Here is an 18,581-nt window from a genome sequence, read left to right as displayed (position 1 = left end):
CGGGCCTGAAGGAGCCAGAGGCATCAGGGTGAAGACGGAGAACACCCACCTGCCCACAGCAGTTCAGACCCCTGCCCGGTGGCCTTTGCGGGGGTGGTACTCAGCTGTGTGATGAGTCCTGGTTCAGCCTCTCGCTGCCGGAGGACACCAGGACAAGTCCCTGGTTTCTCTGTTTGCCCACCCTAAAAAATGAGTAATCCCTCCCACTTCATAGGGCCGTCAGAGCACGTAATAAGCACTTAATCAGTGTTAGCAATTATTGGTACTCAGCAAACACGATGTTTCCATTTCCAAATAGATGGACTCTATTGAATGCTAGAATCACAGTGGTTTTATTTTTATAAAATATTTAATAAGATTTAATTACAATTTCAAAAAAATTAAGAATTCTAGGTTAAGTAATTTTGATTTCAAGTTTTGATATGTATTACTATTTGTATTTGACCTTTAAAGTGTAATAGGTAAATTTTTAAATATTTTAGAAAAAATAAGCATTTTTTCACAGGCATTTTTTAAAGTTAATTTTTACAATTGATGTAATTTATATTCCTATGATGAAAATATATTCAAATTGTATACTGTGGATGCAATTCATTTTGTTTTGAATCCCTCAGATCACTGAGCATGAGTGCAAATACAAATCATGATAGTGCAATTTATCACAGTGGGATGCAGGCAAACAAAAGGAAAAAAGAAAAAGAAAAATCTTGAAAGAGACAGCTCGCTTAAATTTTTAAAACTGCCAACAACAAAGTGAGTGGATTTCACTTGTACCCCCGAGAAAGCACCTCTATGATTACTAGAAATGGAAAACAGAGACAGTAACCGTGGACAGTCTTCAACAAAGACAAGTGGACAGCACTAGGGAATATTGGCGGGATGTTCCCAAAAGAATAAAATCATGTGCCCCCATGTTCAGCAAAACAATGTTTTATTTGGGGTGGGGAGGGGCACTAATGGTATGACGTATACAGAAAACAAAATAATAAAGCCTAGCTTTAGTAGAAATGACTTCAGTTTGTTTTTCCTATTTCACCCGTTCCCCCACCCCACCCTCTCTGGCAACCACCAGTTTGTTCTCTGTATTTGAGTCTGTTATTTTGTCTTTTTTTCTTTGTCTAAATGACTTCACATTTTAAAGTCCAAGTAGCCAAACACGTAGGATAGATTTTTTAAAAAGTGAAACAAGTAATTACCTAGGATATAGACAATGACTTTATTAATTTGGAGGATAAGAAGTGAGAGAAGAAATTGAACATACAAAATTTTTTAAGTAAATATTACCCAGATCAACTAGATTGTATCAGGGACAAAATCCACACTGAATGACTAACGCTTATCGTTCACGTTTTGAACTACAGAAAAAGAGAACAAAGTCAAAGTTAAGGAGACTTTCATTGGTTTTATGCCTTTTATAGAAAGTGAAGGTTTGCATTAACGTGATGAACTGAATAAACAGCTTTCAATTATAGACATTGACCGGTCAAGGGTACTGCTATGATGATGTCAGTAACACAATTGTAAAAAAAAGAAAGTGCATGAGCCAGAATTTTGGCCACAAAGGCAGAAGCATTCTCTATGCTGGGTACAGCACGTGGTTTTCAGCCATGCCAGGAGGTGTGACCTCAACTGTGCCCATGCAGTGGCATTCTTTGGACAATTCAGTGATTATATATCATATTTTTCTGGGTCTGTCCCAAGACTGAACATCCTGATGAAACACGTATCACGTCAGGCTCCCGGCTCAGCGGGGAGCCTGCTTCTCCCTCTCTTCCCTGTTCGTGCTCTCTCTCTCAAATAAATAAAATCTTAACACACACACACACACACACACACACACACACACACACACACACATCAAATCTGACCTTGCGGTGCACATGGGTGGCTCAGTCGGTAAGCTTCTGCCTTCAGCTCGGGTCATGATCCCAGGGTCCTGGGATCTAGCCCCACATCGGGCTCCCTACTCAGCGGGGAGACTGCTTCTCCCTCTCCTCCCCACTTGTGCTCTTTCTCTCTCTCTCTCTCTCTCTCAAATAAATAAATACAATCTTTAAAAAAAAAAATCTGACCTTACATAGACTTACATAGACCTGTCATAGACTTGATGGGTATGACAGCAAAATGCTCCTAAAGGAATCAAGATGTAATTTGGACAAGATAGAGCGTAACTAGAAGAGTTCAGGTAAACAGCAGATCCTCAAATAAAGAGCAAAGCACGGTCTTTGACAGAAAATTAAGGAATGTTCTTTAAATTTGTGCTATCCGTAATTACTTGGTATGAACTATTGCTTGCCATTAACAATGTTAGCAAAAGGTTATTTTCAAAAACAAACAGGGCTAAATTAGCCGTGTCATTTTTTTTAAGGGACTGAAAATATTTTTGCATGTTTAGAGAAAATGGTTTTTTTTAATATATAGAAAGAGGCTTTGTAGAAAATATGCAATAAATGTGATATTCCAGTAAAATATAATTAGAAAACAAGAGTAAAATGCTCATATGACTATAAAGGAGAAGATTCACATTCTGATAGCCCAGTTTATAGCAACTATGTTGAGGCCACTCTAGATTAAGGCAGAGTCTCAATTAAAGAGATTGGAACAAATGAATCAAATACTGGTACTTGGATTTTCTTTATAATATCCCAGTGTTAAGAAATGTGAAAGAATTGCTAATGGATTCTTTATGCTACGAGAAACTACTAGCTGAATTAACAGTGTGCTGAGGGACACATTCTTCTACAACCCCCGATCTCATCACAGACCAGCAACAAACATTTTAGGGACTAGATATAGCTGGAAGAGACATTCGAATCTATAAGTGATAGAAACTTACACAGGAAAACTGGAACATTATGTCATGTTTCCTGTGATAATATATCATTATATATAAACTCATTACACTATTTGAACATGATATGTAAAACTTCACTTCCTACGGCTGTAAGGAATACATTGGTAATTCCAGTTGCTATTGTCTCAGAAAATTGAAGTTTCTCCATATAGAATCTAAAGGAAAACTGCCTAAGAATTCGAGAAAGATTGTCTCATTTGGCATTTCCGCCAATAGGACAAAATTTTGTTATTAATTATGTAATTATGTTGTTAATTATAATTGTTGTTACATGATTGGTAGTTTTGTTGAAATAAAGGGAGACAAATTTCATGAAATAAATGATGTATAACTTACATGTGTTTTTACTATTCTTTCAAATATTAGACCTTCGACGGAATAGTGATATCCATAGCAATGATCAAATGCAGTCATCTTTGGTATTTTACTAAATTTGGCCATTTTTTAGTCATTTGAAAAGACACTCTTTTTCAATTTCGTCATTATTAAGGTATATTTGATAAGGCAGGAGGAGAAAAACATTTTCCTTTTAAGGACCGCGAGCCTGATTAGTAACTTAAATATTTAGACATATCGCAGGCGGGCCTCCCTTTGTGCTCTTTCAGGCCCCAGAAGTGTCAGGACCCTTCGCCAACTGTAAAGTGTACTGCAGACGCCTCACTCCCCCTCTTCTGAGCGGCTCTGAGGTATAATGGGGAAATCACAGAGTATAAAACAAGGGGATGCACCTTACTTGCTTTATATCCTTTACCATCCATAAAGCATAGGTGATATTGCCTGCCTCCCAGCACTATTTAGAAATCATGTGAAATAGTACAGGTGGGATGAGGGCTTCATGACACAGCGAGGACCGTCCAGATGGAAACTATTCTTGCCCAGTGCCAGGACCCCTGGTGTCATACCTTACCTCCTTCCTAAGGAACACTGGCTTGCCCCAGCCAGGGACTCAGTGGCAGCTCCAGGCCATTTTATTTCATACCACAGTCTTCCTCTTTACCCACCGTTGACCCAAGGGTAGTCAACCTGTGACATAAGACAAGAGTAGACAAAGATGAGCTGGAACAGGGAGAACATTTTGAACCTCCCATTGATTCCCCCTCTCTCCCCAGGACATCCTTCGGATTGCTGCTAAACTTCTCTCTTCTCCACCTGTCTCCGCTCCTTCACCACCCTGCCTCTCCGGCTCCCAAAAGTTGTCACAATTTTCTTGTGGTTTAAGCTTAGAGGTAGTTACAAGTTCTAAAGATTTTATCCAAGGCATAGAAAAAACTGAGATAGCTACATTTGATCATTTGTACTCTACTAGAACTCAGGAAAGAATCCAATATTCTTGACAAAACTTAGAGCAAAACTGGACCCTGGAAAATGGACCTGGTAGAAATAAAGGTCACAGGAGGGAACTTGCCACGACAGATGCTCTCATTGGTGAACTTTGATATTGACAAAAGTTTGATCTATGGGCCTGGACCAAATTTCTGCTATAAAATTTAAGTGAAAAGGAATTGGTCCCAGTGAAAATAGTTTCAGTCAACTCAAAATGAAAAAGTGACAACATTGGAAATAGTTTAACGGAGCTGTATAGAAAATTGATCAAGGAATTAAATTGACCTAATGGAGTCCATTCCGGAAAACTCTTTCCCAAGGAAAATTCATCAAAGTCAGTGGACTTGCCCGATACATGTTTGTATTCAGAATGTCTCCAGTGCATTCTCTGGAATTTTTGTTAAGAAGCAAGGAACTGGCCCACTCGGGAGTTGCAGCTGCTAGGTCCTGGTGTAGAGGGACCGGGAAGTGTGATGGGCAGTGCCTCAGTGGGCAGGTCCCTCTCTGCATAAAAATATATTAAAAATTATATGACTGTATTGGCATAGGGAGGGACATCATCTAGGCTACATTCATTATTTTATATTCTTTTATTATATATTATTATATTCTTTTTTTCTTCTGATTTTAGAAGAAATTAAAATATTTTCACTAAAAAAGGCCCTAGGCACTATGGCTAATGGAGAAGTTGGCCCGGTGGGGTCCCAGGTCAAGGGTAAGCAGAAGAGTCTGGGTGAACCTGGGTCAGGGGTGGGGCGGGAGGAGAAGTGACAGGGCTTTCTCTGTGTCTTCTGAAAGGACAGTGCCAGAGGCTGGGATCCCAACCTAGCCCTTCCTGGTGCCCCGCTGTTGCCTGGGTTTCCACTCATGTCTCTTCACAGTGAATGAGTGGTCCACCTCCTACGGAGCCCTGGGTGCATTTCTGTTCTTGAAACCTAAAGAGCCCAACTAAATAAACAATTCTAATGCCCCCTCCCCAAGCTCATGAAGCCCCCCTGAGCCTGTCCAGCTTTAGTGGAGTGGTCTGCGTGGAGGAGGGCCAGCCTGCCTCCCAGACTCAGCTGTGCACTACTCCTGGGGCCGAGACTGGCTCTTTTTTTTTTTTTTTAAGATTTTATTTATTTATTTGAGAGAGCACGGCAGGGGGGTGGTGGTGGCGTTAGGGTTAGGGTAGAGATAGAGGGAGAGGGAGAAGCAGGCTCCCCGCTGAGCAGGAAGCCCTACTCGGGGCTCGATCCCAGGACCCTGGGAGACGCTTAAGGCAGACACTTAACCGACTGAGCCACCCAGGCGCCCCAGCTCTTTCTCTTATGCCCATCCTTCAGCCAGGCACCTCATCAACGCACATGCACTGAGGACCTCCTGCCTGCCAGACCCTGTATCGTAGGCCCTGAGGCAAAGCATTAACCAAGACACAGCCCTGCCCTCCTGGAGCTCATTCAGGGCCAGCTCAGGACACGGTCTCTCAACCTTGGCACTATTAACAGGTGGGCCAGATAATGTTCATTTGTGGGGGGAGGGCTGTTCTATGCATCGTAGGATGTTCAGCAACATCCCTGACCTCTACCCACTAGATGCCGGTGGTACCCCGTCCCCAAATCATGACCATCAATGTTTTCAGACATTGCCAGATGCTCCCTAGGGGGCCAAAATGTCCCCCTCCACCATTGACAACTGAGTTGGAGAGTTCAGGGAGCACAGTGTAGCTCATCGTGGGCTCCCTCAGAACACGCATAGGAACTAAAGGCAGGGAGGGCTGTAGGTCTGGCTGGCAGGGCCACTTCATGGCTGAGGTGCTATTTAACTTGGGCCTTGGAGCGAGCAGACCCCTGCAAGAACTGGGAGCAGCACAAGGGGAGAGAAAAGAGAAAATTCTTATCAAGTAAGAAGGAGGGGGAGCTGACATATGCTCTAGGAGGAATGATTGGGGTTGGGTAATAGGTAAATCTCAGTATCAAATCAGAGGCTGGGGGCAGGTATAAATCCTACAATACATAGGTAACACATGAGTTAATTGTAGTCTAAAGATGCATCTTGTCTGGCTCATCTAGTAATAATTAAATTTTGAAATGGATTTTAAATGTTTCATTTTAGCCAGAGTCCCCACCATTCCTTATCACCCACTGACCCAATTCTTCATTTATAATTATTTTGCTTGCCAAGTTTCTCAAGACTTGTGAATTTATATTTTTAAATATAAAGTGATTTTTCACTTGGGGTTCATGGACACTCTCCAGGTCTTTGGGTGTAATTCACGGCATCTGGAGGCTCAACAATTGTGGGCAGAGGGACAATAAGACCCCGCAATGCATCTAAAATCCTCTGCTCATTTTTCTGATGAAAGAGTGCCTGGCTTTTGTAGAGTTCTCTGAAGGTTCTCCCCCCTCTCTCCACCAAGAAGCTCAACAAAGTGGGGCAGGAGTCTCTGCCAGTCCCTGGAGAAATATTGTGCCATTGGCAAAGGAGAGACTCAGGGCTGAACTCCACTCACCTTTTCCTGTCGGTCCAGTTTAATGTAGTGAATAATGAAAACGAGCAAAGCCCTGTGGGATGTGCTACAGCTCAGGCAGATGCCGGGGCAGGTACCGGAGGGCTGGGCTCATTGATATGAGGTGGTGGTGCAAAGGGAGCCACTTTGCGAGCCAGAGAGAAAGCCTCGAATTAGTGATTTCGTCCGCTCATTAAGAGGCTGCTTTGGAGGACACAGAGCTGGAGCAGGAGACAAGAACTGTGGCAGGTGGCAGTCTGCCAGGGAGGACACTGGGGGAGGGGTGTGTGGCCCACATGCAGGTCTCTCCCATCCGCCTCCACCCCTGGCCCCAGGACCCACTGGCTGCCCTACCTCCCAGCGAGCCACTCCCAGCAAAGGATCTGGTCAGCCATTTACACCAAGGAGCAGACAGGAGAACAGCGTGCTACCTGGTCTACATTTTAACTGGAAGCATCACTGGGGGAAGGGGGAGGAGTCCCGTCCTCAGATTCATTCTGGGTGGTTCCAGCATGGGCAAAGACTCATTTCCATTGAAAACACAGCAGCTGAGTGTGATTTTCCTAGTTTCTCTCAGTTTTCTGTCCACCCTACCTCCCTCTAGCTTTTGTCCCAAGGATCTGTGGGGCCCATCAGGCCTGAGAGGAGCTTTGGATTTCCCAAGGGGGTGGGCAGGCCGGCAGGGAGCGCGCATCTGCACACACAGGCGTGCTCACATGCACAGGGCTGGGGCTCCCCCTGCCCCTGCCCCACCTTCCCTGCTGAGCACCTGCCAGAGAACTTCGTGCAGAGCGCTCTGGAGAACTGGTTTGTTTTAGGGGATGGAGAAAGTGAGACAGCTTAAGGAGGTCCTTGTCTGACGAGTTAAGTCCCCATCCTGGGTCATGCCCTAGTCTGATGGGGGAGACAGAGCGCTCCCTTCAGAGAGCAACATGAAGCGGAGGAAAACAGGGCCCAGAGCACCTTAGGAACCCAGAGTAGGGTGCTCGAATATCACCAGTAAGGGCAAACAAGCACCCTGCTGACAGCTGAACCCAAGGTGGGAAGCAATCCCATTTCCCCTCCTTCTTCCCACCCTCCTCGAGCCTTACCATTCCTTCAGGCTTGCTTTTTACTTGCCAACAGGAAAGATCACTAGACACCAGCTAGTTCTCCATCTCGGCTGCACATTATAAATCGGCTGGGCACTAGGCCACACCAAGAACAGATCAGCTCGGAATCCCCGCTGGGGGGGGGGGGGCGGGGCAGACACCAGTGTTTTGTAGGACTCCCCAGGAGATTCCAATGTGCAGGCAACTCTGAGCCTCAGTGCATTAGGCAGTACTTCTCAGGCTTTAATATGCACACCAATTGCCTGGGGATATTGGTAAAATGCTGACTCTGATTCAGTAGGTTTGGGTGGAGCTCAGATTCTTCAATTCCAGCAAGCTCCTGGGTGACGCTATGCTAACGCTGGAGGGTGTAAGGAACTCTGTCAGAGTGTTGTAAGGAGAAAACTAGTTCCCAAGCCCCCTCAATTCTTTGAAGCTTCATTCATTCATTCGTTCAATCACCCATGCACCACTCATGGAGCTCATTCTATGGGCCGGGCTTTGTGTTAGGTGCTAGGAATAAGGTAGAGACCAAAAAGAGTCAGGCTCCTCCTATCAAGGAGGCTGCACTCCAGTGGGGGCGGGGAGAGGGGCAGTGCACAGGTGAACCAACATGTGAACAAGCCCATTTCTGCTGGTGAGAAAGGCTACGCACACATATAAAGTGGGGTACTGTGGCAGGGGCGTCTGGGAGGCTGCCTTAGCTGGGTGCTCAGAGAAGACCTCACCAAGGACCTGAGACTGGAGCTGACGTCTGAATGAGGAGAAGCAGCCAGCCCCTGAAAACCTGGGAAACACTTCCAGGCAGGAAGAATGGCTGTGCAAATGCCCTGAGGCTGGATCTTGGTGTCCATGAAGCCCTCAGGTGGAGCACAGCCCGGGAAAGGCACTGCTCTTAGGCCCAGGTGGGAACCTGGTCTTCAGGAGACCCCTGTGAGCACATTTAGACCTCCCATCTGAGCCCACCTCAGAGTTGTCCTGCCCGCACCCCGCCCCCCGGCACAGCCAGTGGGCTGCACAGCTATCCCTCCATCCAGCCGCATCGCACCATGCCACCTCGGCATCTTAAGATAGAATATTTTTTCTATAAAAAAAATTAAATTTTAAAAATTTAATCTTCTTTAAATAAAAACCCAGCTTTAAACAAGGCAGCCAGGCAACAGACAGGCAGACCTTTGGGTGGTTTTCTGGGTCACTTTCTTCTGTAGTGTAAGAGCTTACATGTGAGGAGATAGAGGGCTGGTGACCAAAGAGAAACAGAAACCAGGAGAGAAGTGCCCCACTTCCTGCCAAGCCCAGAGCCGAAGGAGACAAGGCAAGGCCCTGCCTGGGGCCACTCCAGGCGGCACAGACACTGGGGGCCCCCTTCTAGGCTCCCCGACAGGCTTTGGCGAAGAGACAGAAGAGACCGGCTTCAGTCCAGCTCCGCCACAGACCACGGACCCCGGAACACCAGCACACCCCGAGCCCCTGCTCCCGCGTTGAAAGGAGAGGCCCACTCGGTTGGCCCCTTAGGACCGCTCTGAGGATAAGCTAAAATAAGGAAAGGACTCTAAAAAGTTGAATGTAGGAAAGTTCTCTAGAATCTCATTAATTCCAACTCCGATTTGGAATTTGTCATAAACATGTTTTGTTGTGTTTTCATAGCAAATAAAAAATGTGTACCTCCTGAATCTGTTACTCGCAGACTTGTAGAGGGAAGGGACTTATTCTTACTCATCATTGCATCTCCAGCAGCCAGCGGTGTCTGGAAACTTCACTGCGACTCCTTCCAGGTGTCTTCTGTGCATCTGTGTGCATGCGCACGTGCACACGCACATACACTCTACTACATCTTACTCTGTAATAGATACCGCTTTTGCAAGTCCATTAGGGAAGACAGTAAACACAGGAGGGTATGGTAGAGGGGCTGTAATGCCAGGTCATTCACAATCTAATGTAAACGGACAGTCCAGGGATGCTGAAGAAATGGGGCACATACCAAGGAGACTTGATCGAGAAATAACCTCCTGTTTCCGGACTCTTCTAATCATTTAATGGAACAAGTACCAATTTCAGCAGACCTGGTAGAGTCCGCGATGGAACAGGCTAATTTGCTCACCTGCTGGGGCTTTCTCGTCCCTGGGAGAGCTGCAGTGCTGGCTGAGCACGCTGTGCAGGGCCGCTGGGGTGGAGCCACGAGCGAGCGGAGGTGGTCGTGGCCTGAGGACGGTGGTTCAGAACACTGAACCTGGCTTCTAGACCTTGGTTTGTCAAATTAGCTGAAGGACCTCTAGCAAGTTGCTTAACTTCTTCAAGTTTGTTTCGTCAGCTCTACGGTTCACTTAATACCTCTTCCCAAGATTGTCAAAGGAATTAGAAAGAAGGCATGTGGAGTCCTTTTGCAAAAGCCTGTGGGCACTTGGCCACTTTAGCTGTTAGTATGGGCACTATTGCTTGGTCTTTGATTTTGGGAAGGGAAGGTTACCCCAAGCCTACCAGAGGAAGAGCATCCCAGGCTGCGACTCGAGGCAGGAATGGGATCTTCTCAACGTTTCTTGTTGGCAGGTAACACAGGACTGGCAGGAAGGTGTTCAGGAAGTGTTTAGTGAAAAGAACTGCATGACCTTGAGCAAGTTACTCAGAGAGCATCCTGTTTTCTCCCCAGCCCCCACCCCCTGCCAGAGAAGTCTTTCGCTCACGGTAAGCCGCGAGAGTCTGGGGAGCACCTACAAGGGTGCTTGTTCCCTCCCTATCCTTATCCCGGAGCAAAGATCATCAAGAAAGACCAATCAAAACCATAGATTGCTGTACCCAGACACTAAGGACTCAGAATGTTCATTCAAGGGCACAGGCAGTTGCCGGGGTAATATCTTCTGTTGGGTACTTCCAGATGGAGATGGTGCCTCTTGCTGTTGCCTGCAGGAGTTGAGAAGATACACTCTCCTCCTGATTACCTTGTCACACCATTGATGGGATGTGAGAATTACTTTGGGGCCTTCCACTCCAATTGAATTACAGAGATTTCATTTCAGTGGTGTTAAAGAGCAAAGACAAAGTAACAGTCATTAAATTAAAAGCATGCACATTTGCCAAGACATCCCTACTCCCACCTGGCCCCGGGGGGTTTATTTCCTTCTTCTAGTCCCCAAAGAGATTAACGCTCTTTACTAGATTTTCTAAACTGAAACGGAGCAGCCCTTCTTATCTCAGTGTTTCCACGAGGTGCAGATGAGAACAGCGCAGAACCCCAAGAAAGTACCAGCTCTGCTGGGGCAGGGGCGGTGAGCTCAGTTGCCACGAGCGTGGGGTTGCCCCATCATATCCAACCTCAACCATGTGTCTGCCATCAGTTCCTGGGGCTGCTCGATTTCTGAGCCTTCACAGGTTTTTTTTTCTCCCCCTTTGCCGTTCTCTTTGCTACGGCTCCTCCTTGGTGTGCTTTGCAGCCCTGCCATTTCCCAAAATCCTCCTCCTGGAAAAGGATTAGCAAAATTACAGTGTTGCTGCTACTTAGCATTCAGGAAATGCAGCGCGCGCGCGCACACACACACACACGTTACCAATCGTGCTCACCAGATGGCAAATGTAGCTCTTTTCACCAGAAAGTGAGCAGCGAACATTCAAATTCGTCACCAATACATTTAAATTCACATCCATTTTCAATTTGACATCTTTGGTTGGTTGGTATAATGAAAAGCAGTATTTTATCCCCATATTGTTAACTATTTTTAACAGTTACAATAATGCAGATTTGAGATTTTTTAAAAGTTGTCATTAAACAAATCTCACTACAACTTGCAATTTTGATACACTCTATACCTATGTTTTTAATACCTCAGGGTTCTGTATTCAGAATGGGCTAATGGGAATGGCACAGGGTAGGAAGAATAAGAATCTAGCAGCTGATGTTGGGGTCTGTGTATTTTTTTTTTTTTTTTAACACCACTGCTTAAGTTTAGTGGTTACCTTTTATTAGTTTATAAAAAACTTGAAGATTGATTAGTCTCTCTTATTGGACTGTATTACGAGACAGGAGTTGAGAGCCAGGGAGCCCTGTCTCCTGAGTCTCAAGTATAAATTTCTGTCCACCTAATGTTCCCTGAAGTTCTCAGAGTTTTGGCCTTGGCTGGTTATCAACTAATTAAATGGCATCCCTGGCTCATTCCATTTCTCTGCACTTAAGAGTGAAGAGTGGTTGTTATGAGCTGATTGTGTGCTTCCCCTAAAGTCCATGTTGAAGTCCTAACCTCTGGGACTTCAGGTTGTGACTGTGTTTGGAGATAGGACCTTTGAAAAGGTAATTAAGGTGAAATGAGGTCATATGAATGGGGCTGAATTCAATATGACGGGTGTCTGTATAAGAAGAGACTAGGACACAGACAACACACAGAGGGGCGAATCCATGTAAGGACAAAGCAAGGCAGCCGTCTACAAGCCAAGAGGCTTCGGAAGAAACCAAATGTATTGGGCGCCTGGGTGGCTGAGTCGGTTCAGCAACTGCCTTCGGCTCAGGTCATGATCCTGGGGTCCCGGGATCGAGTCCCGCATCGGGCTCCCCGCTCAGCGGGGAGTCTGCTTCTCCCTCTGACCCTCTTCCCTCTCGTGCTCTCTCTCATTCTCTCTCTCTCAAAAAAAAAAAAAAAAATTTTAAAAAAAAAAAAAAAAGAAACCAAACGTATTGACACCTTGATTTTGGATTTAGGCTCCAGAGACGTGAGAAAATAAATTTCTGTTACTTAAGCCCCTTAGTCTGTGGTATTTTGTTATGGCAGCCCTAGGAAATACAGTGGTCCAGACTGGAGGAAAATGCATGTAATGTAGAATTTACATTATACATTTCTCTGTAACGCGGACATTGTGTTATTAATCAGGGCTTGTTATTCTAAGTAACGGAAATCAAATCCAGCCAACTTAAGCACACATAAGGAATGCATCCTAAGGATACAGTGGTAGCTCGCGACACTGGAGGGACGCAGCTGGCCTCAGAAATGCACTGGATCCAGGGCCTGGAGCTCTGTCAAGATTGTTTTCATCTCTGCTTTTCACAGTGTATCTGCTTCAGTTTTCTAATCTATCCCAATTTCGGATTCCTGGGGAAGAGACTCACTGGCCCAGCTTGAGTGAGGGACTCACCCCTCGCCCCATGGTCCTGCTAGAGGCGGCAGGGTCACAGGGCACACATCAGCTGTCAGGGCCCTGCGGGGAGGAGGCATTCTCAGGAAAGAAGAGCTCATCAGACTGTGGAATAAGTCCTCCGTGCCAGGGAGGGTCTGTCCCGTCTCAAGGGCAACGGGGAGGCAAATATCTGAGGTTTCGTGTGCTACAGCGGAATGGCCAGTGTGTTAACGGTTTGGTTATAAACAGCAAAATCAAAGCAAGAGCAGACTGAGACCTCATCCAGACCCAGAACTGCTTGCAACCTATGGCTGTTTCCCGACTGAGGAGAGACAAAAAAGAGACACCAAGGATGTTGACAAAATATGCGCACACATCAGCTAGAAGAAGTTGACTGGTGACCCATTGAAATTCCATTATACAAACGGTGCAGAATGCCTATAACCCCAAAAATGATGGGCAAGGAAACACAACATAAACCCAGACTGGTCTCTGGTTTTATATGCATTTGGGGAGCCTCTATCATTACTCTCGGAGAAGAAGAGGGGGAAAAGGATTAAACAATGCTTATTGATCTGGAGAAGAGACAAGTATAGAAAATCCAGGAAGGACAAACTTCCAAATAAATCAGAATCAGACAAAAATGGTGACCAGTCTGAATGAGCCTGGAAAGGGCACCCTCACAGCTGCCATGCGCTGTTTTTGCTCCTGTTACCCCTCCTCTTCTTCTACCTGGTCCCCGGGCCTGAGGGCCCCACTTAGGCTCTGTCTCCTCTACAATACCTTCCCTGACTGACCACACGATTTGGCATTTTATCTTTCCGAAACTGTTCTGTGGACACCGTGTCCCCATGTACCTTACACCTCCCGGGGTGAGGCCCACGTGACAGTTTCTTCCCCACTTTGTCTTACAGGGCCTCATACACCTCTCGTGAACATCTGTCGCCTGACTAGCTGTCACCGGTTGAACAGAAAATGGTCAGAAATCCACTTGCTGGGCACAAAAAAAAAAAAAAAAATCTGAGATTAGAGAAGGAACAAATATCCAGGTATATTCCTTTTTAAGATAAAAACTTTATTTTACAATTTTATAAAGCAGCTTTACATGAAGCACAAACAATCCATTTACTTTGTATAGAAACAAAATACCTTTCCATCTGCAAAAAATCAAGTTTTGCTGTATAGAAAACTAACATGTGCACATTGTGCTTAAACCCCAAAGTCTGTACAGCTTTACAAAGGACCACCCTTCAGAAGGGCATCCAGTAAACACTTTATTGCATATTTGACACATGGTCTCTAACCCACATGTACAATGGAGGAGGAACAAGAACAACAATTGCAACAAGGAAGAGGACAGCAGCTTGCGGCCAGAGTCCGCGCCGGGCGAAGGAAAGGACTGCCACGTCTGGAGCTGGGCTCGGGCCATTTCTGTATCTGCTCACGTACACTGGATGCTTTTTGGATGAAGCCTTTATGTACAACAATCCCAAAGGGTCAAACTTGACCTTTATCTGGAAACTTCTGGCTGGTTTTACAACCGAAGTGGCAACAGATTTAATTTAACATCAAAGCTAACTCAAGTGTAAAAAACGAATACTCATTATCTGGAAACAAAGAAAAATTTAAAGAAACAAAACAAAATAAAACTTTAAAATACCTTCCCCATTCTCTCTAAGCTCAGAATAAGTAAACATTTTACATGATTTAAAAACCTATAAAGAACGCTGTAGGTGTTTTGGAACAAAAATGCAATTGATGGTCTTGGGCAGTGCTCCTCCACGTCTGCCCTGCAGATCACCTGCACCAGAAAGATCTGAATGCTTGTTAAATATGCAGACTATCCTGCTTCCCAGGCAGACTTAGTGACTGTCGGCATCTGTCGCTCAGGAAGCTCCCAGGTGATTCGGAGGCACCCGAAAGCCGGAGAACCACGCTGGTGGAGCTGCCACAGGTTCAACTCATCCTCTTAGAAAATTCTGGGATCACAAGAAAAATCAAGTTGCTGTTGCAACGTGGAAGGCAGTGTGAAACCAACAGCAGTGAAACAGCAATGCCATTTCTAGATCAAAATGTCTTTCCTTTTTCAGTGGAAAAGGACAGCCACATTGTTAAGGCACTGATATTTGTCGCGGAAGCAGTACCATGCTGTTTTCATGGAATCCCTTAGTCTGAAGGACCAGTATGCAAACACAAGGCAGAAGTCTGGACCGCTCTCAGTAATAACAACCAAGATGAAGGGCAAAGGGTTTCCCAACTGGAGAAAGTTTATGTTGGGGCACTGAAATAAAAAAAGGGAGTCCAGATATTCTTGTGGAGACATCTAATCATGTCTAAGAACGACAAAGGTCAAAAGCCAGGGGGAAGCTTAATAACCCACAACTGTTGTGTTGTGGGAGGAAGAGAGCTGTGGTCATGTAACTTGGGAGTTTAAGCTTCCTTTTCCGTGGCCGGTTTACTACTGTCTTCAGTGTACATCTATATTGTCCTCTCTGCTCCTGCTCCCTTTGCCACTAACATATATATTTTGCATGTTTATTCTATTCATAGATGTGTATATAGTTTCTGGTTTCTAAGTAGTGTCAGTAGGCTGAGTTCGATTTAAGATGCAGTATGTAGGCAAGTGCCCACGCGGCTCTTGATGTGCATTTAATACAGGTCACAAACTGTGACGTGTTTGTCAGACTCAGTCTCCTGAAAGTGTGGGGTCTCATATTTCAATCTGTGTAAGTTACAGTACTCATTTAGTGTACTGTCATACATTCAACAAAAACAACAAAATCAACCTCGCTTGATTCTGATAATGCCTGAAGCCCTACCGCAGACACTGCCCAGGGTACAAGGGTTGTGAAACCTATTTATGTGAGGTAAGGTATAGTGGGATAGAAAACCCAAATAAAGGTCTGGTTACACACATACAGCAAATGCAGTAGCATCAATCACTTCTATCCAAGAGCTGAAATAATTTAAAATTAAAATTGCAAAGGAAAAACACTCATATGCAGAGTCAATGGTCTGGAAAGTTGATGACCAAGAATGATCCAAAAGTAGGGAAAAAACCTGCCATGATTCTTGTGTGTAGTATCTGACATAGTATTTTTCTTTAAAGAGGGAAAAAAAAAAATCCTGAAAGGGTAGTGGGAATGGATTAGCCCCTTTCTCCAATAAAATTTCCACAACGTCCCAAAAATGTCCCCCAAAATAGACAAAACTCTCAAGTATAGTCTGAAATGAAATACAGAATTCTAGACAGTGACAAAAAGAAACCATCACAGCGGGGGTGGGGAGGGATCCATTGATTATCAAATCTTTACTGATTGTAGATCAAGTTTCATAAAACATAACATTTTTGTGATTTCTTGTGCAGTCAACAAGTTTTGTTTTAGTTGTGCTTACGTTATATAACTGTGAAGCCTGAACACTGGTTGTGTTAATTTACACATTTCAAGAAAACCGTACATTCAAAATATTCTCCATATGTAACAAATTCAAGAAACGCAACACAAAGTTCGCCAAGAAATTAATCTGTAGAAAAGAAACATCATTTTATAAAGTTGCACACAGTCCACTATTCAGGCTGCGAGTACACATTTACTGTATTACAGCACATTATTTTTTTAAAGTTTGTTTCCAACATAAACATAAATCATCACATTTTAAAAGAGACCCATACTAAGTTTTCAGGTACGTGCCGGACAGTTGGCCAGTAGCAGCTACTTACCAGTGTCTTCCCCAGACCCAGAGGGACTGGACCATCTGTGGAACTGTAGACGTTATTTAATAAGCAAGACAAAGTTAAACATCCCTGTTCAGCCATCGACTAAACACTTTTCTGCTCCGAATGCCACCTATGTTTCGAAACACCCAACCCACAGAATGCAATTATCTCAGAAGACTGGTTTATCACTTCGATGTAATCCACAAAAACCTAGTATACCACCTTTTAAAATGTGCCTAAGCTCTGCTGAGATAGGGCCCATGGTTTTTGTGTACGGCAGAGGCTGAAAGATGATTTTGGTTCTGAGCTCTAGTTGTGCTTTGCCCTGCTGCCTTTAAGGTAGCTTTTCCACCTCTTGACAAATTCTTTGAAGACTGGGGACTCATCGATGGTGCTGAGTAGCTGCAGCTGATTGATGTGAGTGGTGTGGTAGTCCCAGCGGGCCAGGTTGGGGGCAATGCCAAGCATGAAGTGGCGGAGGTCATAGATGGTCCCTGAGCCAGTGTCATACAAGGGGAGCATGGCTTTAAGAGATTCCATGCCTCGCTCGTACAAGGACCTTGCTTCTTTCCCAAGTTTTTCCCCTGCAGTTTCTTTTAAGTCATACAGCCCAATTAAAGAATACATAAAGCCATTTAAAACGAAAGAGCTAGGTGTGGTTGGATATTCTTCATACCAGTCATGTTTATTCATAAACACAGCCTTAACTCCATGCTGCTCTGACAGAAACTTGTAAGGGGCTGTTGCCCTTAAAGCTGAACTGAGGAATAAATGGTCTTTTGTCAACAGATAGGCCCTGACTAATGTAGAAATGGCTTGCCCTTGGGCCATGGCAGAGTACCACCCTGGCTCTAAAGACTTGAACCCCTCTCCTAACTTACGGGTCACCATAATTGGCCAGCCACCTTTCTCATCCTGGTTCCTTACCAGCCAATCACTGGCAGCAAAGAATGCGGCCATGTGGGCTGTGGTGGAGATGGTAATGTTGTCGAGGAATCCTTTCCCTTTTGCAATCAACCTAACCACCCTTTTGGGCATTATTTTGGTTGGCTTGACAGCTTTTGTGTTGGAAAGACCCACTCCTTTCCTGAGGTCAGTGACCAGGTCCCTTGTAACCGTGCTCCATGAAGTTCTAGGCCCAATGCCATAGTATATGTCTCTTTCTTTAAAAGCAATTAGTTGGGAATTTGAGACATAATGTACAGTGAAGAGCTGATTCTTTTCTGTGGTCTCTAGAACCACGGACACACTTCCATTTGTCAAGAACTTGAGGTCAAATGAAATAATAAAATCTTTTGTGTTCCCCAGTTGCAAGGATACACCTTCACTGGTTTCTGTAGGGGAAAAAACATACCAACAAAGACTAGTTAAAAGAAAAGCTCTTTGTATTAAAAGTTAATTGCAATTCATCTTTGATAACCACTAACCACACAAAATTAACACTTCAATATTTTGTGTCCTATGATCATCATCAATTATTTTACAAAAGTAACCATAAACAAATGATAGAATTGACGAGTCCATGATGGCTTTCAAGCATCAGGCCTAATTTACATTAGAGGGTTAAGAGAAAATGGATAAGGTACTGTGGATCAAACTGCCTTTTCTAGATCAAATGCTAGCTGATCAATAATCAATGACTGTTTTAATATATCCATTTTATAAAAAGAAAAAAAAACAAAATTGGCTCAGCACATTTTGTGAGAAGCTAGATTACACATGAATTAAAATTTTTTTTATTTAATTAACATTTAGTAGGTATTTACTATGTCCTAATTTATATATTATATTAACTCACATTAACTCATTTATTCCTCATATTAACTCTATTTTAATCTTCAGAACAATTACAAGACTAGTGCTATTATTACTCTTACCTTACGGCTGACAAACTGAGACACAGGGAATTTATGATACAAAATGCTGAACCTAAGTTGCCTAGTCTGGCTCCACAATACACACTTTTTTTTGGTAAGTTTGTTTACTTTTTTTGTAATCTCTATACCCAAT

General features: G+C 44.3%; 1 protein-coding gene across 6 annotated transcripts in view; it reads right to left on the bottom strand.

The window, feature by feature from the left end:
- Positions 1 to 13,907: 13,907 nt before the first annotated feature.
- The window catches only part of GLCE (glucuronic acid epimerase), a 115,009-nt gene continuing 110,335 nt past the window's right edge, over positions 13,908 to 18,581 (bottom strand). For all 6 annotated transcript variants that reach the window (XM_073877275.1, XM_073877274.1, XM_025884289.2 and 3 more), the window contains one exon: positions 13,908 to 17,905. In XM_073877275.1, coding sequence (XP_073733376.1) covers positions 16,881 to 17,905 — 1,025 coding nt within the window. In that variant the 3' untranslated portion in view covers positions 13,908 to 16,880. The remainder of the gene's footprint in view (positions 17,906 to 18,581) is intronic.

The sequence above is a fragment of the Callorhinus ursinus genome, unplaced genomic scaffold (genome assembly GCF_003265705.2).
Source record: "Callorhinus ursinus isolate GAN/ISIS: 27379988/994484 unplaced genomic scaffold, GSC_fseal_2.0 scaffold25, whole genome shotgun sequence".
Classification (NCBI taxonomy): Eukaryota; Metazoa; Chordata; class Mammalia; order Carnivora; family Otariidae; genus Callorhinus; species Callorhinus ursinus.
Note: the sequence above shows the minus strand (reverse complement) of the source record. Positions and strands in the feature narration are given on the sequence as shown.